Raw genomic sequence first — 25513 nt, forward strand, 5'->3', positions numbered from 1 at the left:
ATCCCACTGGACTCTTGGAATAACCTGACGGTGCAAAGTTCACACTGTGCCTTTTCTGAGAGGCTCCAGGTTTGAGCTTCCCTGTTCCCAGGTAAAATAACCCTGGATGTGACCGCAGCACTCGAGGGTCTGAGCACTGAGAGTGTCTCAAATCTGAGGTCTTACACCTCACCAGAAGGATATGTTCCATTTATTTACAGTACAGAGCAACGCAGAACGCAGCCACCGCACCTTCAACCTGCTGCAGGAAAGGTCCAAAGAGATGAAGCACCTGGGATGAATGTGACCACAGTAATGATGACAACAAAGAATGATGCTGCTTGTCAGCAGGGATGAAAAAAAAAGAAGCCCCTTCAAATCTCTCCCCACAACAAAAGTTACACTACTTCACACCTTTGAATCGTGACCAAGAAAATACTCATTTCTGTATGGAATGCTAAGGGACATGTCAAGAAGTAAATCCCTGCCCAGGCTGCCCTGGGAAAGAAAACTCTCTCAAATTCCAGAAAAAGCTTTGCCCTGGAAGGCCTTGGGAGCAGTCACCAGCAGCACGGGGGTTTCACAGGCTGGCCAAGGTACAGGAGGAGCTGCTTTGGCAGGGGCTCCCCCAAGTTAATTCTTCTGGCAACACTACAAATAGTTCAGTGCCTTCACAATGGATCATTATTTCCTTCAGGTTTACAGGGGCGTGAAACGGCACTTCCTGCTCCCAGGAATATGAATCTGTTAGGAAGGGTGGTTAAACAGCCCCATAAACAACCTCAAATATGAGTTTTGACGTCTTAATTCTTAGAAATCGGACCATACCAAATGCTGGCTGGGACAACACTCAGACCTGCCCTGCCTCTGATTGAAAGCTGAATTCAAAATGTTCTTCTCACCCTTCCCCTGGGTGAGAAAGCTACATGTGTGTGAGCTCACCCTCCAGAGCAGTTCCACATTCCCTCAGCTGGGTGTGAAGTGAGAGGGAACAACATCTTCTCCCTCTTTACAGCTAGACCATGGTGGTCAACTCGATGGTGCTGGGGAAGAAATCTTGGCCTACACAAAGGTGCTGTGTGCAGCAAACAGCAACTTGAAACCACCCCGATCCATGAAGCTCATGAGGAAAAGGGTAATTAAGGCTGGCACTGGTCAGAAGATGTAGAAGAACCCTTCCAGAAACAGAGATTAAAATAAGGAGTACTTGACAGTGTTCGTTCAACCCAAAGCAGAATCTTCAAGGAGCTTTAAAAATATAGCATTAAAGCCACTTTAAAATGTCTAACTCAGGGTGTATTTCACACGAATGCCAGTTATAGGGTGCAACACAACTCATCTCTGCCACAGACAAACATCACCAGAATATATGAAATGTAACTGAGATGATAAAATTCACGGCAGAAGTTCAGTTAAAGTATTTCTCACAACTGATTTCTTCAATAAGGTCTTGGATTCTTCAGTAGTATGACTGCCCTGTCTGAACACAGTTCACAGTATGTGTTCTACATCAAAAAGTATTCAGCTTAAAGGAACAAAAAAAAATAACAACCCACAAAAACTCTCTTGAGACACTTGGGGAAAAAAACCCACCCCTAAGTCCTGTGAGATTTGTTTGGCGCTTGGTGACATCACCTAAGACATTGTCAGGGCATGGGCACCAACTGAAAAGCCTTCAGCCAAGAAACCCACCTATGCCACCAGGAATTTGTCAACCATGCTGGCCAAGACCCTGTGCATTTCACTGCCAAGACACCAAACCATGCACTTTCCTTCAATACGTCGACGATTCAAGTCATTTCTGAAAAACTGCTGTTGGGTTTTGCAATAGATGCTCTGGTTTGAATGACAATATTGCAGCAAGATTTACACGTGCATTCTGAAGTGCTGCAGGATGAGGAGACTGAGGCAGCAGCCATCTTACAAGGAGCTGTGGGTTTGTCTGTTTAGCACACGGGTTGACTGCAGCCCCGAGGTCCATGCAAACAGGAGGAACGAGCATCACAAACGCTTCTTAGAAGACGACAAACCAAAGTTGAGTTTCTCAAGTTGCTTTTAAGTGGCTGCTGGATCTCTGAGCTGTGGCTGCCCCTGGATTGAGGCACACTGCTAGTGAGCCAAATGCTGTTTTACATCAGAGCAGCACAACTCTTTCAAGCTCTTCACAGAAATAATGTCTTTGCACTATGTCCTGAATCAAGGAAGGGGGCAGGGAGGTTGTGCTGATGACATTGGTAGAGCAGCTCGGAAGAGCTCCAGCCTACAGCTCCTCCAACACAGGGACTGGAACAGCAACACATGCTAGTGGATTGAATTTTAAGGCCTAAGAACCTGTTTCTGACACAGATTTTTATACATCCAGACTATGCCACCAAGTGAGGGAGGTAGGCCTTCAGTTCACCTTCTTGTACTGACATCGGGCCCCGGCAGCTGCGCTCCCAGCCAGGAGGTTTAAAGGATCATAAAAAGTGCAAGTAATCAATGACTTCCTTTCCCTAGGGAAGAGAATCCACAAGCCCCCTGCCACAAAGCTGCCCCAGAGACACCCTTTCTCCACGGCAGCTTCATCCAGAGATGATCAGGTTTTTAAATGCCAAGAACCAAGCCCCCCCTCCCCCCACCCCCCAGCTCACCAGCACGTAAAACTCTCAGCTAAAAATTGTCACAGCGTGTTCCAACGACATTCATCAAATTCAGCACTTGGGATAAAACACCTGCCAGTGCTGGTCACCTCTCCCAGCTGCTGCTCCTTCCATCTACAGCTCACCCAGTGTCACCCTCTTCCTGACGTGCAGCAGACCTGGGAGTAGTTGTTGAACAGTATGACTGGAAAGGATTCCCGGCAGTTTCTCAGAAACCGCAGGAATCGCTTTTTTGTTTGTTTGTTTGTTTTTCTTGGAAAGCATTTGCAAAGAAAACCATCTTCTGTAGTAATTGCACTAACAAAACCACGAAGCCTAGAATTAACCTTAAAGCTGTCACCTTAAATGCTGTCAGCCCAGCATCCTCGTGCTTATGAAAAGAATTGATCAAGACTGGGTTGATCAATTGATCTGAGCGTTTGGTGACACCGGTGACATCTGAAACGTTCAGGCAGGCAGGACAGCTTCCATTTTCAGTTAGTTTGAAAACAGCTGAAAACTTCATTTTTTTTCCTAACTGCTAATTGTATACACTGTGCCTCATGCAGATTAATAAAACCTATTGGAAAACTAAATGTATTCTTAATTAAAAAACAAAGTGTTCAGGCAATTAGCATCACAGCTACCTGCTCAAACCTCTATGAACTCCTTTACACTTTTGCGCGCAACTGCCTTCTCTTCTGCCATTTTAGCAACAAGTAGTGAAGATCCTAATTTTGTTTTCCTGGAAAAAAACATAACAAACAACAAAGAAAGAAAGAAAGAAAAGTTCTTGATCCTACACCTGTCCTCCCTGGAATGTGGGTGAAGACCAAGTGATGGTCTCACACAGCAGACTCGCTCTCCGGCGGCGACGCGGCGGCTCCTTTGCGCGTCAGTTTCAGCACCGTCGGCTTCTCTGCGCTGGCGCCGCTGCCCTCGGTGGTCTCTGGAGGACCCAGTCCTTTCTGTTCTTCCTTTGGCTCTTCGTTGACTTCGGGGTAAATCACCAAGAAGGTGGCTGTCAAAAAACCCAGGAAGGATCCCACCGAAGCCACCATGGGAATGACTCGGACCGTGCCAACCGCATCCACCACACCGCCCAGCGCAGAGGCCACGAGGATCTGGGAGATGTAAACCTGGCAGGACAGGATGGCACAGTCGATGCCAAACCCTCGCTTGGAGTTCCCAGGGCTGTGGTGGATGTACTGCAAGAAGACAAGAAATGTGTTAGAAGGGTAAAACAACGGATGACATCAAATATTGAAACACTAGTTTAAATTTCTCAACCACACTGTCAACTTTATGGCACCTCGTGCATCATGTGGGCTCTGCAAGTCCAGAGCAACAGCCTCTTCATCTACTTATCAACAGCCTCCTCATCTACTTATCAATGGCCTCCTCATCTACTAATCAATGGCCTCCTCATCTATTTATCTCTGCTCTGGAGACAGGCTGAGAGAGTTGGGGCTGTTGAGCCTGGAGAAGAGAAGGCTCCAGGGAGACCTTAGAGCACCTTCCAGTGCCTGAAGGGGCTCCAGGAAAGCTGGGGAGGGGCTTTTCATCAGAGGGCAGTGGTAGGACAAGGGGTAAAGATTTTAAACTGAAAGAGGGGAGATTTAGGTTAGACATCAGGAAGAAATTCTTCACCACGAGGGTAGGAAGGCACTGGAACAGGTTGCCCAGGGAGGCTGTGGAAGCCCCATCCCTGGAGGTGTTCAAGGCCAGGTTGGATGGGGCTTGTGCAGCCTGGTCTGGTGGAAGGTGTCCCTGCTCATAGCAGGGGGGTTGGAACCTGATGATCTTTAAGGTCCCTTCCAACCTTAACCCTTCTATGATCATCAACAGCCTCCCCATCTACTTATCAATGGCCTCCTCGACCAAAAGGCAGATGTTTTCTGGGGCACATCCAGCATGAATTGGCTCCAAGATTAGATTTTGTAAAAGAAACTGACAAACAGTTGTTGGAAATTATTTTTATGATAATAAAAAGGAATCCCAATCCAAATCTCAGCGCAGAAACATGGGCTAATGATAAATGGATGATTCTCCTGTAATCTGTAATCCAAATAGTGCTAGAAAATCAGTTTGTCCTGGTTTCCAGAAGAATCAGTTTGCCTTATGCCTCCTCCAACCTACAGCTGCATTTCCAGACTCACCTCAATATCTAAGACTGGGAAGAACCTGAGTAACCCAAACACAAACACGTCAGGAACAGTAACAACCACCAGGTGTGTCATAAATACTCCAATAACTATTTAATCTTCATCTACCATTTGCACCCAAATCCCTTCATACACCAGCAGAGGGTAAAACAACCATGACCCCACAGAGCCAACCTGATGCTAATACCATCTAAGTGGCAGCTCTTGCTATTTACTGTCAAGGATGATTCTGTGCTTTGACACACATCCCCTCAGATCATGGGATGTAACAAATCCATGATGGCACCATCACCTCCAGAGAAACGTGAATGCTCTGCCTGGATTAAAACTCTCAAAAATATTCCACCTACCTGTTTAATGTCATGGTATTGTCCCAAAAGTGCATAGGGGCAGTAGGAGATACTCATAGAGACTATTCCCATAGTGCTGATCATGATCATGGTGACGTACACGTTGGGGAACATGGCCATCACTGCAGTGCCCAGGGAGAAGCCCAGCGTGCCCAGGATGTAGATCACTTTTATACTAAGGTCATAGTTGTCCAAGTATTTCTGCAACAAGGCTGCAAAGATCAACAACAAAACATAAGTATCAGTGGCCAGCGAGTCAAGGGAGGTGATTCTGCCCCTCTACTCTACTCTGGTGAGACCCCACCTGGAGTGTCGTGTCCAGCTCTGGAGCCCTCAACACAAGAAGGACATGGAGCTGTTGGAGAGGGTCCAGGGAAGGGCCATGAAGATGATGGAAGGGCTGGAGCAGCTCTGCTCTGGAGACAGGCTGGGAGAGTTGGGGTGTTCAGCCTGGAGAAGAGAAGGCTCCAGGGAGACCTTAGAGCACCTTCCAGTGCCTGAAGGGGTTACAGGAAAGCTGGGGAGGGGCTTGGGACAAGGGCTTGTAGTGAGAGGACAAGGGGTGATGGATTAAAACTGGAAGAGGGAGATTTAGGTGAGACATTAGGAAGAAATTCTTCCCTGTGAGGGTGGTGAGACCCTGGCCCAGGTTGCCCAGGGAAGCTGTGGCTGCCCCATCCCTGGCAGTGTTGAAGGGCAGGTTGGATGGGGCTTGGAGCAGCCTGGTCTGGTGGGAGGTGTCCCTGTCCATGCAGGGGGGTTGGAACAAGATGATCTTTAAGGTCCCTTCCAACCCAAACCAGTCTGTGATTCTGACAGGGCCACGACAGCTCGATTCACTGCAGGTCTGGCCTGTCCCAGCAGCACAGCTCAGCCTGCTCTGGGCTGTGAGCAGATAATTGATGTTTACAGCTGAATTCCAGTTGTGTTTAGAAACAATCTCCCCACCTGAACTCCTGTTTGACACCTCTCAACAAGGAGACAGGCCTCACGATCCCGAGTTGTGCAGACGTGCCTGCACACGCTGCAAAAGGCAGAAGTCTGGCAAAAGCTCTGGATTTCAGAGTCTGCATTTCAAGCCTGAATTGTCTGTAATTGGTTTGTCTGTTACTAGAGAGCATGGAAGACTTTCAGAAATCTGTATTGATGATTTTGATTTTAAAAACAGTCCTTGCAAATGCCCTCTCACATGTGCTTGTATCTTCTAACAAGCATCATGGTAGTTCCCTGATGAGTAGTTAAATGCCATTCATATCCTTTGATGTCACTTTGTGCTTTATGCTACTTCACTGTTCTATTCATTTTTCTGCCTCTATTCTTAGAAAATTCTTATAAAATTATATATTACATTTTGGTAAAATGATACATAAAATTACTATTATTATTATAATATTACAAAGTTGTTATAAAATTATTTTGAAGGAATTTTAAAATACTGATTCTTAAAGAAGCCTCTCCCCTTATAACCACATGGAATGCTTTTCCACAATATTCTGAGAGGCTGAGAGACCTGGGGCTGTTTAGTCTTGAGAAAAGGACACTCAGAGGGGACCTTATTAATGTCTACAAATATCTGAAGGGTGGATGTCAAGAATGGGCCAGTCTCTTTTCAGTCATGCCCTGTGATAGGACGAGGGGCAGCGGATGCAAATGAGAACACAGGAACTTCCACCTCAACATGAGGAAGAACTTACTTTACTGTGAGAGAGCCCTGGGACAGGCTGCCCAGAGAGGTTGTGGGGTCTCTGCAGACTTTCAAGACCTGTCTGGATGCCTTTCTGAGTAACCTGCCCTGGGTGTTCCTGCTGCAGCAGGGAAGCTGGACTTGATGATCTCTGGAGGTCCCTTCCAACCCTTACCATTCTATGATTCTTCACCCCAAACCAGGAGGTGGATGCTAACTGAAGCAAAACTGTTTTTTATGAGGTGCATTTCACTGTCTGAACGTGCAGGGTCTCTTACCTGAACAAACAGCAGCAGTAGCAGCATAAATGACCAGCCCCCAGCATCCCATCTGCACCCCAGCATTGTAGGCATGTAACTCGGTGGAGTTTGAGGGGGCCTGCAACAAACACAAAGCTGTTTCCTCGTAATGAGCACATCTCAGAGATAAGTCACCATCAGCAGGTCTGCCCCTGGTGACTGTTCTCTTACCTTTGGGTCCCCCTGAAAGATGACCTGGCCCATGAAATCCGTGTAGAAGACAGCTTCAGCAATGATGGAGAACCAAGTTAAGAGGTGACAGACGCACAGTCTCAGCAGCTCCTTCGGCATCTTCAGCATCGACAACCACAAGAGTCTGACGGTGGTTTCGGTCTCCCCCTCCTCACTCTCGGTGTCCCCACTGGAATTGGTGGTGCCACTCTGGTTCCTGTGCCTGCACCTCTGCCTCTGCCTCTTCTGCATGTCATAGATGTCGTTCATGCTGCGCGAGGACTTGATCAGGACGATGGCGTTGGCCCGGCGGAAGCGGTAGCGGTGGGAGCCAATTTTGCCATAGTAGGAGAAGGTGTAGGATGGCTGGCGGTAGAACATGTGTCTCCTCCTCCTCATGGAGTTTGAAGTACTAGATTGCTTCATGCCTATCCTGGTGTGTCCGTTGAGGAACTCTTTTGGCAGGGAGCCGTTCACATTTGGGACTGTGTCTTCATTTAAGTGATTATCGAGCAACATTTCCTCCTCTTTCTCGTTGTCCCTGAGGAAAACGGACAGGTGGTTGAGTTTGGACTTCATGATCTCTTGGCTTGTGTTGTGGGGAGTGTTTGGGTATGAAGCATCCTGAAAAATGGAGGGCTCGATGTCATGCAGGAAAAGCAGCTCTGGTTCAATTTCCAGCGTAGCATCGGGCATGTGCAGAACTGAGTCACTCTTACTTCTCACAATGTTCACCTCAGGGAACTCTAGATTGAGGTCGTTCTCTGACTGAACCTCGTCGTGGAACATGGAGGCTCCATAGGGCTCTTCCTCACTAATGACATTCAGTCGATTGAGAGGGGGGAGGCTACCACTGAACTTGACACTGGAAAGGGTGTCCCCTTCGTCATCAATCCTGTCCTGCTGAGGGTTATACTGCTCTTCTTCAATGCTAAAAAGGTGAAGAGCAACGGAGACAGAGAAAATAATGGCTGCAAAGAAGAAAAGGACTTGCTCTTGAGATTTAAAAATACTGCCCAGGAAGGTCTGTGTCCAGTCCAGCCCTCCCAACATATAACCGATGGCTCCTCCAAGACCTGTGGAAGAGGAGAAACAAGAAGGGAGTTCAGGAAAAATCAATTCAGTCACAGCTTGGTCGGGAAGACCTGGCGGCTGCCAAAAGTGTACTGACTAACTCCATACCTGCTGAAAACGCGTGGATGTTAAGGGCCATGTCTTGTTCTTCACTGTCCACCACATCCAACAAGTAGGCCCGAATTGGCCCTTCTGTTGCATCAGCACAGAAATCCAACACCACGACACCAAGCACCGTGAGAACAATTCCAATGGGCTGCTTCTCCGGGACATCCCCGATAGCCAGACCTGGGGGAAACGGGAGAGGAAGCTGAGCATGTCCATCAAAAAGGGAAAAGGACCACCAGCAACTTAACTCCTGGAGAGAAAGGTGGCCAAGCCACTCACTGGAAACGTTCCTTTACAGAGTCAAGTGGCAGTTTCAACTCTCAGCTTCATGGTAGGTCTGGGACAGAATATTATGGTTTTAAATTTTTAGGACTGACATTTATTTTTCAGCATGTTGGTCTTTATAGTATCTCTTAAACCTTTAAGAGCATTAGATACTATTCCATATTCCTCACCTGTATTTTCCTTCAGATGCTGGAGGCTGTTTGTATAAAAGACAGCCATGGTGACAAGAGGAGAGCATCCAAACCCAAACTGTTCTGCCTCATCCATCAGTGACAAACAGAAGAAACTGCACTGCTGACAAACATGTAATGGCTGCAGCACAGCAGGATAAAGTAAAATTTAACCCCTTCACCTCTCTCTTTGCTTTTCTTAAACAGTCATGTTGTCTAGGTCACTCCTCTAAGCAAAACTTTGAAGGATGAAGCAACATGAAGGTATTTTGGATTGCAAAAAGCATCAGCTTCTGTTGACAGCGTGGGATGAAAAGCTTTTTGTCTCCAGAGTGGAAAGGCAGCATTATTATATAGATGGAGAATTTTTCATTAAACCAACCACTGATAAAAAGCATGAATCACTTGAATCAGAGAGATTTAAACATTACATGTGCAAGACTCTGAGATAAAACCATTAATGTAACTGGTGAAAATGTCTGGGGAAAGAGATGAGCTGGCTAAGCCACCAGAAATCATCTAAATCTCAAGTGCTCTGATTCCTGCACATTCAGTCCTCATTTATACCAAGTCCTCTGGATGCTAAGGAAGCTCATAGGTGTTCCATGCTTGGCTGAACCTTACAGCAGAAAACACCAACGGTGTCAGTGCTTTAGATCTGGTGGAAAGCTGAGCCTACAGAGGGGACAACAAGAGCTGAGTGAGATCTAGACACAGCTGCTCTCCTGGAACATGGTTTAGTATCCTTAGGGTTGGAGAACTCCCATTTCTTTTGCACACTCTTGTGCTCCTTGTTCCCATCCCGACGACTCCTGCTGCCAGAGGCCAGGTTATAGAAAGGGGCACAATATAACAACCACCTTGTTTTTTTGTAGCATCTCCTGTAGCCCCAGATTGGAACTAGGAGGGCAAGTAATTGGAGACTAAGGATAGGAAAGTCTGAGGATAAAATGGGAAGATGACAGACAGTGAAAGCATAAAGGGTCTATCTAGAAGAAAACCTGGTTCCAGGTGAGGCCTTTTCCTGTTAATGCTAGAAATTCCCTTTTGCCAGACTGCTAAGAAGAGCCTTTTCCCTCTGAAAAGTGACAGAGCCACCATTTCAAAGAGTTAAGGAGACACCAATATTGCTTTGTCACATTGTGCACCTGCTTTACATAGTAGGTCAAGTGTAGTCTTATGCTGATACAAAGTGACAGTTTGGTGCAGATCTGTCTTCTGGTATGGCACAGGTCTAGAGAAGACCATGGAACAGCTCTCACTTCAGTTCTGTTGGCTCCAGGCTCCCTTGGGAGAGGCACAGCAGTGTCTGAAGTGCTTTCCAGAAGAGGATTTTCATTCACAAGCTACCACAACCACATGCCATTTTCAGGGTGCACTGCAACAACCTCTGTGTTTTATAGAAACAGAGAATCACAGAATGGTTTGAGCTGAAAGGGACCTTAAAGATCATGAAGTTGCAGCTCCCCTGCATGGGCAGGGACACCTCCCACCAAATGAGGTTGCTCCAAGCTCCATCCAACCCACTCTAGAAAGCTTCCAGAGATGGATCTTCCACAACTTCTCTAGGCAGCCTGTTCCAGTGTCTCACCACCCTCACAGGAAAGAATTTCCAAGAATTTTTAAACAAGTTTCATTGCAAAAAAATACCTCTGGAGTATCTGGAAAGCACAGCCTGTGTTACTGGGCAACACAGAATTAGAGAAAAATCAAAGACAATATTTTGTGCTGTTTTTTTAACAGGTAAGATACTTCAAAATAAGCTGAAAAACTGCATATGAGCTTTGCTTGCCAGTATCAATGGCTACTGACCTAAACTACTGTGTGGAAGTAAGAGCTTCCTGTCAATTAAAATCTTGTAAGAGGGCTGGAGTCTAACATCTTGTAAGCATCTGGAGGAGGAAGAACAACTCTTGGAGTCACAACAACAAAGTACAATTGATACCATATGATAGCAGTTAAAATAATTAATATTTATTGCTTGGGTAAATGAAAAAAGCATAAGCTAAATGTCATTCATCTGAACAGTTTGTCCAGTGCAGTGTGCAGAAAATGGAAAACCATGGTATGGCATCCCAGTCTGGCTTATAAAAAGCTAACAGGCTGAGCCAAGGTAGTGTTCCACTCATTTCCCTCAATTAGTAAAACTTTTTCACAATAGAGCTGCATCTAACCCAAAAAAAAAAAAGAGCCCAGAGGATATTATTAGGTGCTAAGTTCCTTTCATTTGCATGAGTACAACCATGATGTAAACACTTCCCCAAATGTACTTGCTGTCACCTCTCCTACACTAAATGTACAAAGAGATTGGAGATTAAGTTTGGTAGTGAACTATGTTCAAGGGAAACTATTTTTACCAGCTTTGATGGGGGCTCAGGAAAAATTATTTTCCCACATAGTTTTTGATAAACAAATATTAACTGTGTTCTGGACTTTTTCAATACCAGGTCTAAGAAAAGCACAAGAAAAAGTGAAAAGATAATTTTTGAAATAATGCTGGAAACAGGATGTGTTGCCAGATACGCATTAAAGGGAAAAAGGATCACAACAGGAAACATTTCCCTGTGAACAGGTTGCTACAATTTTCCCATGTCAAGGATCGACCAAATTTGTCTCGGTGACTGCAAACATTATGCTGGCAACCATTGTATTAGTAACACTGTAGTAGCAGCTACAGCTATGATTGCACAATACTTAGCACAGCACCAAAGAAGAATAAAACCATGCAAGATGGATTGGCTGAAATGCAGTGTGGTAGAGACTTCTGATGACTTTGCTCAGCCTGGAGAAGAGAAGGCTCCAGGGAGACCTCAGAGCACCTTCCAGTGCCTGAAGAGGCTCCAGGAAAGCTGGGGAGGGAGTTTTTATAAGGGTTTGTAGTGAGAGGACAAGGGATAATGGATTACAACTGGAAGAGGGGAGATTGAGGTGAGACATTAGGAGGAAATTCTTCACTGTGAGGGTGGTGAGACACTGGCCCAGGTTGCCCAGGGAAGCTGTGGCTGCCCCATCCCTGGAAGTGTTCAAGGGCAAGTTAGATGGGGCCTGGAGCAACCTGGTCTAGTGGGAAGTGTCCCTGCCCAGTGGAGTTGGAATTAGATGATCTTTAAGGTTCCTTCCAACCCAAGCCAGTCTGTGATTCTATGATGATCCTGTGACGACACTAACCACAAAATCAATCAGCTGCACGTCACCATCTTTACTTCCTACATAACAACCTGAAAGCAGACAGGTTAGCGGGGGATGAATGCAGGTGATTTCCTCGTTATTTACCTATAACAGAGCCATTAAGGAAAAGTGCAACTCCAAAGAGGACACCAATGCAGAGAGCAAGGATGAAAGGCCGCCGGCGGCCCCAGCTCAGCGTGCAGCGGTCACTGGCCGATCCTATCAGCGGAGTAAAGATCAAGCCCAGGATAGGGCTGAGAAACCAAGTGAGGCTGTAGTATTGTTCAGGAAGACCTAAAACAAAGACAAAAACAATTTCAGGATTATGTGGTACACGCCAAAGGGGTTCACTTGATACACGAAATGTTGTTATACCTCTGAAAATGAATCAGCAATTTCCCTACAGCAAATTCCCTCCCGATGAACAACTCAGTTAAGATTTCTTACCAATGGTAAAAAAAAACAGCTAGGGAAAGCACAGATTAGGTATTTTTAAAATATCTGGACATAAAGAAGGTAACAATAGATATATTTAAGCTATTGAGATAAAAGTTGGGAAAAGGCCAGGATGGATGGGGCTTGGAGCAACCTGGTCTAGTGGGAGGTGTCCCTGCCCAGGGCAGGGGGGTTGGAACTAGATGATCTTTGAAGGTCCCTTTCAACCCAAATCATTCTATGATTCTATGAAAAAAAAAAAAAAAAAGATATTAAACAGTGGAATCACCAGTCTAAAGTAGTTACTGCTGTCCACAAACATCACACTTTTGCTGAATGTTGCTGTGTGCTGAAGCAACTCCTGACATTCAACGGGTGATGAGCAGAACAGCAACACTGTTCAGCTAAGAAAGATTTTAAAAAGTGTTACTAAAGATTTAATGGACTGTGGGTGATGGACAGAATTTGGCTGTCATATGATGAAATGTCTCACTTCTAAGCAGAAGAACGTTTACTTTTAAAACTGAACAACATACAAGAAAATAAAAAGCAATTATTCATTAAACTCTAGAGAAATCTAAGGAGGCTTTGCTTATCTCTACTATCCTTGGGGTGTTTTTTTTTGTCAGAACTGAGGTGACTATTCAGGGGATCGGATGGAAACAGGCTGGATTTATTGTGCAATACTGACACAGAAAAAAAACCCCAAAACTTGTTGCAAATAGTAATTTCTGGAGATGGAGAGAAGCTCCCAAGCTCTGCTTTACACCTCTGCAGCACGGAGAGCAATGGCCTGCAGATGGCAGACTGGCCCAGAAGAGCAGCTACACTCGGGTAGCTCCCTCAGCTCATCACCACAGGTCAGGTAACCACTTTGACATATTTCTTAGCCAAGCATTAAAACCAAAAATACCGTTGTGTTTTTTTTTTTTTTCCAGTCCAACTGATGCTAAGAATGAAAAACTCGATGCCTTTACCCCAGGAAGGAAAACCATTTCTTATTCAAAACCACCTCTCATGAGTGTGAGCAGCATTTGACCTTTGCTGGTGAGACTGACCTGTGCCTTCTGCTCCCTGTTCAGGGTGCTGAGGCATCCATTACCAAGCAGGATTAAACCAATCCCTGCCCAAAACAGCCTATGCTGCAAATTTATGATTTGTCTAATGTCCTACTGTTTAAAAGTGACATCAAATCTTGGACTAAGGATGCTGACCTCCTCTGTTTTTCCTGAGATTGCTGTGCACTCTGAAGTGCTGGACAAATTGTTTTGTGGGAAAATAAGCTGTTATTTTGCCATAAATAACAGATTTTATCATCAGGATTTAAAATACAAGTCTGAGGACAAGGTTTATGTGGTTTGACTCAACTTTGGCTAACAGTGATACTCACCTTGATGAGCACTGTTATGGGAAGAGACTTGTCTCTTCTGAACCCACAGACCTGTGCTTTGGACCAAATGTGCCCATGAGCCCTTGAGGATGGGAACAGCATCACGGTTCAGCCACGCTTCCTTGCCACTGGCCTGTACTGGAGGCCAATATTCCACATCAGGACTTGCCATGTAACTATGGACTCCTTTCCAGATCTCCAGGAAGGGCTGTGTTTGTATAGGTGGGACTCTGCTCATGTCATGGTTCAAACCATTACCTCTTGCTCAGCTTTTCCAAGTGTTCAGTGATGTCTTGGCTGATACAAAAGTTTTAGCTGGGACATACTCAGCAGGGGACACAAGGATTGGTGGTGATGGAGGGCACATTAGGTTCAGGAACCCACTATTCCTCCAGATCCCAACCTGCAGTTGCACCACCTGGCTTCTCTTAATGTGCACCATCCTACCAATAGGTGCAAGTCAGTAATCCAAGCAAAAGAGCAGAGAAAACGTTCACCTCCCTGTGGTTTTAACATCCAATTTAACTTCCCTGAGCTAAATAGTCTTCCAAACCAAGCAGGTTCAGGCATTGTGTGTTTAACTGGCACCTCACCTGCTCCAGGATGCTGATGCTCACCAGTGTCTGAGCTGGAATAGAGACTGGGGGGTGTTCTGCTTTAAAAAACCCCAAGAAATGATGGGAAAGAGGAAACCAAGGCAAGCAGAACCAGATGGCAGGTTATGAGTCATTTAGGGTGAGTGATTTTTCTTCAGGACAAGGAAGAAATGGCCATGTGTAAATACCCTTCCCACTTCACCTCCACAGAGCCATCCTGCTCAGGGCAGTGAGTCTGTTTTCAAGTTAGAAGCTATAGCTTAACCCAAGTCACTGCTGCATGTTGACAACAGAAGTTTCTTCTCTGAATTATGTTGTGACTTTTGAGTGATGAACTGGGACTTCTCAGGCCAGCCCATCCATCAGCAAACACTTAAGAGATGTTGGGAAGGTTTTGCAGTAAATCATACACTTGTTTTAAACAAACACAGGGGGTGAAGCCTAGCAAGAGTTCTGCTACTAGCATTACAAGCATCACTCTATCTTATATGAATAAACAACCTTAAATAGACAGAAGCAAAATGGACACAATTAAGAGACTCTCTTAGAGTGTCATTGAGACAACCAAGTCATTTTGATGGAGACTATGAGCAGAAACAATAAGGGACAAGCAATAGGAGTGTGTATCCAGGGACACAGACATCCCTCTGTCCTTGTGGCCACCACTTGGTCTATAATTGCACTTCTTTATGGTGTACACACATTTTAGCAAAAAAAGAAATGACTTCTGCAGAGAATTAAAACCCGTTTACAAGTATTTTTCCTTCAAGGGTAAAACCAGCACATTTCTAAACTGAAAAGAGACATTTTTTATGCTTTATAGCCACAGTTAACCAACTGTCATAAAAATGTCCTAGGATTATTAAAAAAAAAACAGTGATTTTTACTGCCAGCACTACTTTGACTTCAGCACTTTCAAGGTCAACTTTGCATGTAGTAACTCAGAATCAGATTAAGGCCTGCATTCTGATTTGATTTTACAGGTCACTAAAAGCAAGGAAAAAAAGGTTTTCACCCAACCCCTGTTCCATGCCAACAATTAGAGAGTCTTGTCTTTCCATAGATGAGTCAGGAGAGAGACTGAAATGTTTTCTTGTGGAGGCTTCTTTTCAATGACTGAGAAGAGCAATCTTCCCAACATCCAAGTATGAGAAATAAACATAAAATCCAAACATTTACCTTCAAAATGGCTTACTTTGCAAAATACATGAATCTGAATGATTTCAGAATGGAGCTAGGGATGTAGCTTTTATGGAAGGGTAAAAGAGACACCTAAAACCCCAAGAACATTATGCTTGGAGATATGCTTTAGACAAACCACTCTGATATTTTTTTTATTGAGCTACTCTTTAGAGGCCCATATATCTATCTTTAGAAAGAAGCCAGGATAAAAATCTATACAAGAGTTAGCCCCTTGCCAAAAAAAATGGAAGAATTTCTGAAAAGCTTTCAGTGCTCCTCCAAGTAAACAGGAAAGGGATAAATTTGAGTGAAACATGAGCCATTCCCACAGATTGTATAATGGTAGGAACCATCACCATGAGCACAACCTGCTTTTTCTCTGGCTGGAGAAGTCATGCTATAGGGTTACTTCTGTAACATAAGTGGCAGGGCTCTTATAAATTGCATTCCAAGTGTAAGCAAGCAGTTTATAAAATCATCATGTGTGTTTGAGATACAGTTACACAGAATTCAAAATAGCTATCACTTACAAAGTGTATGACTTTTCTTTATCATAAGTATGTAAACAGTAATATCCTCACATCAGAATGTAGTTGGTTACTCAAGTGGAAAACTATTGAGTGGGGTTAGTGAAGATTCCCAGTGGGATTCCTGATGCCTGTGCAAGCTAAAATCAAACAGCACAGGACAAATTCATTTGCTGGTGGGAGAATCCTCTCCTGAAGGTGTCTGATGGGCAGCAGACTCCTCACAATAAACAGAGCAATCACTTTAGCAATGGGTAGTGAAGGTAGTTACCCAAAGCTGCCTCCTACATTTGCTTTCTGTATCTTGAAGTTGAGATATGTCACTGATAAGCTGCAGCCTACCCAGTGAAACACAACTCTGTGAGACATAAGGTCTGGTGCCTAGAAGAGCCTTCTTTCCCCTGTGGTTGTCACCTCTGATGACTGCACTCAGCACTGCTACTGGAAAATCAAGGCTTTTGTAAAGCTTACCACCGTGTTCTACCATGGGTCATCCCAGCTTTCCAAGGCACTGAGCACCACCTCCACTGTCCCATGAAGCAAGGCTTCCAAACACACCTTGTGCCATAGAATCACAGAATGTGTGAGTTTGGAAGGGACCTTTAAAGTTCACTTAGTCCAGCTCCCCCTGCAGTGCACAGAGACCTTTTGAACCAGATCAGGTTGCTTAGAGCCTGGTCAAACCTGACCTTGAATGTTTCCAGGGACTGGACCACCTCCTGGGCAACCTCTTCCAGTGCTTCACCACCATCATTGTAAAGAATTTCTTCCTAATATCTAATCTAAATGTTCCCTCTTCCAGTTTTAATCCAATACTCCTTGTCCTCTCATTACAAGCCCTTGTAAAAAGTCCCTCCCCAGCTTTCCTGTAGCCCCTTTAGGCACTGGAAGGCCACTATGAGGTCACCCTGGAGCCTTCCCCTCTCCAGGCTGAACAAGCCCAACTCTTTCAGCTTATCTTCACAACATTTGTCCAAATATTCTTCTTAAAATTCATGCTTCATACTGACAGTCCACACAGGACCTTCATCATTTCAATGACAGGTTTGCTTTAGTGCTAGACCTTTTCATAGAAATGAGAAAGTTCCAGACAGATAGGAAGAACTCCAACCTCAACACACATATTTCCCTTAAAAGAGGCTGTTCTGGCTTTAGGATCTTGAATGTCTGCACACACAATATGCCTATTTAGGTTGGCACGTGTGATTTGGCAGTGGAAGCAAAACAAGTAAGATGACTGAAAACTGAAATACTTAAGACATTGTGTGTATGTGTGTGCACATATAAAAAGGTCACAAGTCTTCCAAATGTTTGCTGCCTTACAACAAGAATAAGCTCCAAAAATAAAAATTTATAGAAATTATGCCTGTGAAGAGCACCAGGAAGTCAAGGAACCCAGAGACCCAGAGTCGTGTTAAGTGGGGTTAAATCTAGTTGGTGGCCAGTCACCAGTGGTGTCCCTCAGGGCTCAGTTTTGGGGCAAGTCTTGTTCAATGTCTTTATCAATGATCTGGATGAGGGGATTGAATGCACCCTCAGCAAGTTTGCAGATGACATCAAATTGGGTAGGAGAGTTGACCAGCTAGAGGGTAGGAAGGGTCTACAGAGGGACATGGACAGGCTGGACAAATGGGTTGAGGCCAACTGTATGAGGTTCAACAAGGCCAAGTGCTGGGTCCTGCACTTTGGTCACAACAACCCCAGGAAACACTACAGGCTTGGGGATGAGTGGTTGGAGAGCTGCCCAGCAGAAAGGGACCTGGGGGTGCTGGTTGACAGACAATGATTGAGAGGTGGGCTTGTGAAATTGCATGAAGCTCAACAAGGCCAAGTGCAAGGTCCAGTACCTGGGTTTGGGCAATCCCCACACACAATTACAGGTTGGGTGGAGGAGTATGGATTGAGAATAGCCCTGAGGAGAAGGACTTGGAGGTGCTGGTTGATGAGAATCTCAGCATGGGCTGGCAATGTGTGCTAGCAGCCCAGAAAGCCAACCATGTCCTCAGCTGCATCAAAAGAAACAAGGTCAGCAGGTTAAGGCAGGGGATTCTGTCCCACTACTCAGCTCTCATGAGACCCCACCTGCAGTGCTGTGTCCTGTTCTGAAGCACCCAACACACAAAGGACATGGAGCTGCTGGAGCAAGTCCACAGAAGGGCCATGAAGATGATCAGAGGGGCTGGAGCAGCTCTGCTATGGAGACAGGCTGAGAGAGCTGGGGCTGTTCAGCCTGGAGAAGAGAAGGCTCTGGAGAGGCATCATAGCAGCCTTCTGGTACCTGAAGGGGCTACAGCAAAGCTGGGGAGGGACTTTTCACAAGAGCATGGAGTGACAGGACACAGGGTAAGGGCTTTAAACTGAACAAGGGGAGATTTAGGTTAGACATTAGGAAGAAATTATTTCCAGTGAGAATGGTGAGACACTGGCCCTGGTTGCCCAGGGAAGTTTTGGAAGCCCCATCCCTGGATGTGTTCAAGGCCAGACTGGATGGGGCTCTGAGCAACCTGATCTAGTGGAAGGTGTCCCTGTCCATGCAGGAGGCTTGGATCTAGATAATAGTTCCTTCTAACCCAAACCATTCTATGATTCTATGATATTGTCAAATGGGAAGGCAGTTAAGAAGGCACCCATGCCAGGACAAGAAGACAATGAGAAATGAAGAGATAAAGGGTATATTTTGACACAAAAAAGTTCCTTCTGATACTCCCATCTAGTGGCAAGGACTCAGATCATAGAACCATAGAATCAGAGAATGGTTTAGGTTGGAAGGGACCTTGAATGGAAGGGACCAGATGCAACATGCATTTTAAATAAACTTGGCTATGGTGACATGCCAGGCCAGCAGCTCTGCAGCTTCTAGTCCCTGATGTGCAGAACGGATGTACAGATGCTGGCTTTGACCAGATCTCAAGGCAGTCCTGCCCAGAAAAACTTCTCATCCATATGACTGCCTCACCACAACCTTTTACAGCCAAATGTGAAACATCCTAACTGCTGAGAGCTGCTGTACCCACCTGGAACAGGCTATAACTAGGCTGGGACTGATCTCACAAGGCCAAGAGAAGTAGCTCACAGCAAATGCCTATCCCAGAGGCTGCTAAGACTCACATGAGGACTCGAAGGCCAAAGCAGCTGTGTCCCATTACCAGTTTAATGCTGTTCCTTTATTTTGTCTGTAATTTTCCACCTCTGTGCTTGCCTTGCCAGGTAGCAGCTCTAACACCAAAATCCATTCGCCAGCTTGGAAGAGGAACCTGGTGGCCTCTTGGGGGAGGAATAATAACTGGGGGATTACGATTTAGCCTTTTACTGACAGCTAATCTGAGGAAACACCGAGGAGGAAAAAAAACATACTGGATAAACAAGGTTAGTATTTGTGCCCTGAACTGAATCTGGAGCAGGTCACAAGGCAGACTCAGAAGTCTCATACAAATCAGTGAGAAAAAGAGCAAAACACAACAACAGCTTCTGTGAGCAGCGACGACTGCCACTGAGACCCTTGTAATATGGCATTTCCCAGCCAGCTACAAACAAACAGGACACTGGCTTCTAGTAAATAAGGGTTTGTTTTTTCCCAGACAAAAAAAGTGCCCAACAATAGTGGGACCAGCACTGCTCACGGTTCACAGGAAATGCTCACTGTGTCACCACCAGTCTGAGGGCTGCGTGAGGTCACGAGTTACATGGAAGAAAGATTAAGTCCCATGCAGCAGTTTCTATTCAAAACCTCTTTTTGATAAGTTCTATTGGGGGAAAAATAGTTCTTTATAAGCTTAACAATAAGATCTGATATGGGAATAGGATGCTAAGGTCCTATTTTCATTTGTCAGAAATCATCACCTAGAGACTTGTTTATACTCTTAAAGTAAACACCATACAAATTTATGAACTAACATACGAAGCCACCATGCCCTGCAAACACTTTGTATTCCCCAGTTTCATCCCTGGGTAAAGTACTGGGTGTTAAAAGAGATTTTACATTGATGTGTTTAAGACTCATTGCTTACACAAGCTGCTTTGTTTAGACTGTCTTTCTCAAGAGTGTAGCAAGTAAAACCAATGGCTGTCAAGAAGCTGTGAAAAAGTTGGAACCCCCAGTATCTGCTCCTCATCTTGTGACAACAGAATGGTAGAAAACACCTTTGCACTGTTGATATGAGGAAGTAGCATTTAAGAATACAGCTGCAATCATTTAATAAATTCACTCCCTTATATTTAATATGCAAATACAGAGTTGTCACACACTTGGGTTCTCTAGCTTCATGACTATTTTGACAACTGTCTCACCATGAAACTTCAGCCCCAAATCCTTTCACTCCTTGCTATCTCCCCTCAGATTTTAGGGCTTCCAATGGCTTAGAGCTTGTAAGGGGGACTGAGCTGCCAAAAAAAATTCCAACCTGAGCCAATATATGTTGAACTGATGCACTGGAACAGGCTCGACTGCTGGTCTGAGCACTCTTGCAGTAGAGTCAGCACTTGTACATTGAGTTTATTTCACCCATGAGAAAACCACCTTCTAACTTCTGGATTGAAATAGGAACTCCGACCCACAGAGAAGGGATATGAAAAAGCACAATATTTTCTCCTGGTGCCTATTACCATGACTTAAGCAGCTTCCAAATGTGGGAGGAAATAATTTTAAGTACTACTTGAAATCACATGCTGGTACCATATGAGAAGAGCCAGCTGCTAGTTTGGACCTCTAATGCTCAGCATCTTATGGCTGCTGGTGTAAGATGAAATTAAGCCCAATACCAGACTTCATTTTTATGTGAAAATTTTGCTCTCAAACTATGGCTGTCCAGCTTGCATGAGAAAATGACACCTGCTCAAGCAAAGTGCTTGTTCAGGAGCCACTCTTTAACAAGCTGCAAACTGCACAACAATACTGGAGGAAAATAATCCCGACCAGTATGGGTGATGGTTTTGGTTGCAAGCATGCAGGTGGAAGAACTCAGAGTAAAATCAGTTCCGTGAGGTTTTTAATTGCTGTTAGCTTTCTACCTAAAAATGATAGCCTATCAAGTTGTCAGGCATCTTTACTCACTCAGTGTCACAGAAATGAACTGTTGCAATAAGCACCACATAAACTAGGAGCAATATCAAAACTGTGTCTTAAATCTTCCCACTGGTAACATTCACATCCTGAAATTCTTCTTGTGCCTGTCAAATAAGAGCTCTTCTGCTTAGCCTGCAACATTCACCAGCTGTCAGCACATTATATACATCTTATAGGCAGGAGGACGTGCACACTGCGATCTGAACATACTTTTCTGGAACACAAACTATCACCTAGTTGCAAGAAGTCTCTCCTCTCCTTCCCCCTCCTGTTTAGGTAGCTCTTGTCAGCAGGGATGTCTGCACCACGGCTGGAGTGATGGGCTCTGGGCCTCACTCAGCTGCTCTGTTACTGCTCCAGAGGATATGAAGGAAGGACAGAGCTGCCTCTTCAGTGGGAATGTGGAATCAGTTGTGGAACGTGAGAGAGGAGGGATAAAGTCTGATTCCCCCATTTGGATGGGGTTATTAGCACTGAAGGAAGGGATAATTAAAAGAACAAATAACTAATGTGAAGATCACAAGGACATAAAAAGTGTGGTACTTGGAGGATTGATATCTAAGGGTAAATTGCAGAAAATTGTTTCCAAAGGAACCAGCAATAGTCATCTGGAGCCCACCCTGAATGCATGGGGAAAAATCCACAGGACCAAAGAGACTCTTTGCGAGGAACAGGGCTGGAGCACTGTCTGCCTCTTCCAGGACAGGGATCCACCACCTGCATTGCTGTGACATCCAGAACCTTCACAGCAGATTTATGCCTCTAAAATGCATCCATGTTTCTGCTTGAGCCACTGCCAGTCCTAAGGACAAGACTGTAGATGGAAGCTGGATCTAGATTTGTGATGTATGAACAAGTAATTAATAGGAATACTAAGAGGATGAAATTAGGGATGCTGGAAGAACTGTCCAACCCTTCCTTAAAAACTTGCATTTCAAATTTTAAAATTCTTTGTTGGATGCAAAAAACTCACACTTTTACAGCAGAAACAACTTCCAAAAATTTGGGGGCACCATTACAGCACCATGCCTACAATTAGAGTCAGTCATTTTGAAAGAAAAACAACAAAGTGATAATAAAACAATACTCTTGGCTCCCCAACAGCTTCAGTGCAGAAATATTAGTGCAGTGTTTCACGTAGAGTGAACACTCACCAGAGTCCTGGAGGTGTTTTTAAGCTGTAGAAGAGTAATATCCCCTTCTGGCACAGCAATAGCTTTTGAAATTACCCATGCAATAGCACGCCAGCAGCAGCCATACCGGGTTAAATAACTCTTCTGAAAAATGGAATTAAGGAAATAAGTGACAGGCCTCAAAGGATTTCATCATCCAGTTCTCCCATTTTCTGTCTCGGCTCAATTATTGCTTCTCAGCCTCCTACAACTGTCCTCCCCTGCTCATATTTGGCAACCGGGGGAGTCATCAGTGTTTCATTAAGCTCTGCTGCTAGGCTGCCATCCTGCCAAACTTGTAGAAAGGTTTATGTGGCTTCCCTGACAATTTCTAGTTTATAACCCAGTTTTATGGTGCTGTGTCAGGAAAGAGAAGCATATGTTAAGCAAAGTGAGCCAAAGGTACGTGTGGAAGGGGGAGAGGAGAAGCAAAAGCCTGAGAACAGCTGAGGGCTCAGGCATCAAGAAAGAACCCATGCACTGATCTGCAGGCAGGCAAATATGGTTTTCCTTTTAGTGTGATCACAAATGCTGTCAAGCAAAGCTTTTAAAGCTTTAATCATTAATTTTTAAAGTTTCTAACTCTCCTACTAACCTACTTCCACGGGAGTAACCTGTAGTTATTCAGGTAGATTATTTTTATTTTACTGCCTCTCCAGCTTTCTACCCTCCTTATCCATTATCTCAAGCAATTGCTAACAGACATAAATGACAGTATCAGCTACTCCTGCTGCTGCTGAAGAGGAGGAATCAAAGGTAACACACATGGCATGCCCTGCCCAAGGGATGACTGAAGAACAAATTGCTTTTTTATGTTTTTTTTACTATTGCAAACATGCTTAGCAATTCCTAAGGGCTGCAGAGAATGCTATGCTTACCAAATCTATGGTATATATTTTTGCCAAGGTACATTCAGACCACTGAGAAGACCCAGGCTTATTTAAGCCAGAAGCCAAACCTTTTATACCCAGAGAGTGCCAAACAACCCTTCTCCAGGCTGCTGCAGGTAATTGAGTTCCAGACAGGGCAGGGAAATGCAACAGAGCCAAGAGCTCCTTACTGACTCCTGAAACTGGTTCACTGGAGTTTTCCAGATTATCTGTGCTGTACTTTTTGGCTCTTGGAAAAGTTGTTTTTAACTTTTCTTCCTCTCTCACTTATTAACCAATATTTAGAAATATATCACTTTGACATTAATAAGAAATTTGCATCACAGTACTTAACGAGCTGAAATTGAACATAGATTAAATCTGATGCAACTTCCAGTGTGCTGAACCAGCAGTAATAAAAATGGTTCCTGATAGCCTCCACAGAAGAGCAGTTTTAGGAATATAACAAAGGTATTTACATCAAACAGAAAGCTGAGAACTTTTTTTCAAGGTCCCACAAGAGTGCAGGTTGTATCAAGTATACATCTATATGGGTCCAAACTCTTCTCAGTGGTGCCCAGTGACAGAACAAGCGGCAATGACCACAAACTGGTTATCAGATTTATCACAGAATCATAGAATGGTGAAGGTTGGAAGGGACCTTAGAGATCATCAGGATCCAACCTCCCTGCTATGAGCACCTCCCACGAGACCAGGCTGCACAAAGCCTCATCCAACCTGCCCTATCCCTGGTCTCCAGGTATAGGGCAGCCACAGCCTCCCTGGGCAACCTGTTCCAGTGCCTTCCTACCCTCATGGTGAAGAATTTCTTCCTGATGTCTAACCTCAATTTCCCCTCTTTCAGTTTTAATCCATTAGCCCTTGTCCTATCACTGCCCTCTCTGGTGAAAAGTCTCTCCCCAGTTTTCCTGTAGCCCCTTCAGGTACTAGAAATGTCCTCTAAAGTCTCCTTAGAGCCTTCTCCTCTCCAGGCTGAACAACCCCAACTCTCTCAGCCTGTCTTCATAGCAGAGCTGCTCCAGCCCTCTGATCATCTTCGTGGCCCTGCTCTGGACTCTCTCAACAGCTCCATGCCTTTCCTGTGCTGAGGGCTACAGAGCTGTACGCAGCATTCCAGGTGCAGTCTCACCAGAGCAGACAGGTTGGTTTATATTTAGGTTAGTTTAACCTAAATATAAGAAAATACTTCTTTACTTCCCAACCCCTACCATTCTAACATCACAACATCCGTGTGTTTATTCTCAGCCTCCAAACTCCGTCTCCTGTTGCTGGAAGGATTCAGAGGTCACACACAACTACGCTAGTGTCCCATTCCCACAGCTCACAAGTGTCCAAACACAGGCAGGCTACGTATTTGAATGTGGGGATCAATAAAACTGTTTTGCCACACTAATCCTTGCCTCGCCTTGACGGGATGTAATTAAAAGGCATCAGCTGTTTGTGATGCCCCACTTCAACTCCCGGCGCGTTACGTAACACTGCGGCACCTCCCGCTCCGGCTCCCTGCAAGATTAGACATCAGTCACAGTGACATGTGTTGCCTGAAGATATGCAGCATCCCAGTTTATCCAAAGCTCAATAGGGTTTTTCGTCACCACTTCTAGAATATTGGCAAATTTATAAACAAAGGCACTTGGGCTCAAATGCTCTTTACAATCCCCAAACTCAAGAGACTCTTACATATACAATAGAAAATCTTTCAGCACCAACTCGCAAGCCTATTCTGTTAATCAACAGTGGAGCTTTTGTTGCAGTGATTAACACATTAATACCCTGGACTATGACTGTCTGCTTACACAGCTGAACCAAATCCTAACCAAAACCTGGTGTTAACACCTATTTTTCCCTCCAAGTAGAGGCTGAACTGTTAACTCTGAAATCCATGATCAACCCAGACTGAACTGACCCTCTCCCACCCCCCTCTAAAACGTCTAGTTAACAAACAATTTTCTGTTCTGCTAAAGAACAAGTTTTCAATTTAAATCATACTTGCTTAATGGGGACCTGTTCAAAATGGGGCTGCTCATGGTTGGGAGGGGGCTGCCCAGCAGCATCACAAGGCAGCAGGAGGTGCAGCCTGAGCCCTTGTTGGGGTGCTCTGGTGCTGTGCTGCAAGGATTTTGTGTCCAAAGGAAGCTCTGACTACCCCTCTGCACTGCTCTAACCAGACCTCAAGGGAAGGTAG

General features: G+C 44.9%; 1 protein-coding gene across 6 annotated transcripts in view; it reads right to left on the reverse strand.

Moving 5' to 3' along the window:
• Positions 1-2974: 2974 nt before the first annotated feature.
• Positions 2975-25513, reverse strand: part of SLC45A4 (solute carrier family 45 member 4) — an 88422-nt gene continuing 65883 nt past the window's right edge. For all 6 annotated transcript variants that reach the window (XM_051612475.1, XM_051612473.1, XM_051612474.1 and 3 more), the window contains exons 3-8: positions 12180-12368; positions 8452-8631; positions 7270-8345; positions 7078-7177; positions 5116-5327; positions 2975-3808 (exon numbers count right to left, since the gene is read on the reverse strand). In XM_051612475.1, coding sequence (XP_051468435.1) covers positions 3446-3808; positions 5116-5327; positions 7078-7177; positions 7270-8345; positions 8452-8631; positions 12180-12368 — 2120 coding nt within the window. In that variant the 3' untranslated portion in view covers positions 2975-3445. The remainder of the gene's footprint in view (positions 3809-5115; positions 5328-7077; positions 7178-7269; positions 8346-8451; positions 8632-12179; positions 12369-25513) is intronic.

Source organism: Apus apus, chromosome 2, assembly GCF_020740795.1.
Source record: "Apus apus isolate bApuApu2 chromosome 2, bApuApu2.pri.cur, whole genome shotgun sequence".
Taxonomy (NCBI): Eukaryota; Metazoa; Chordata; class Aves; order Apodiformes; family Apodidae; genus Apus; species Apus apus.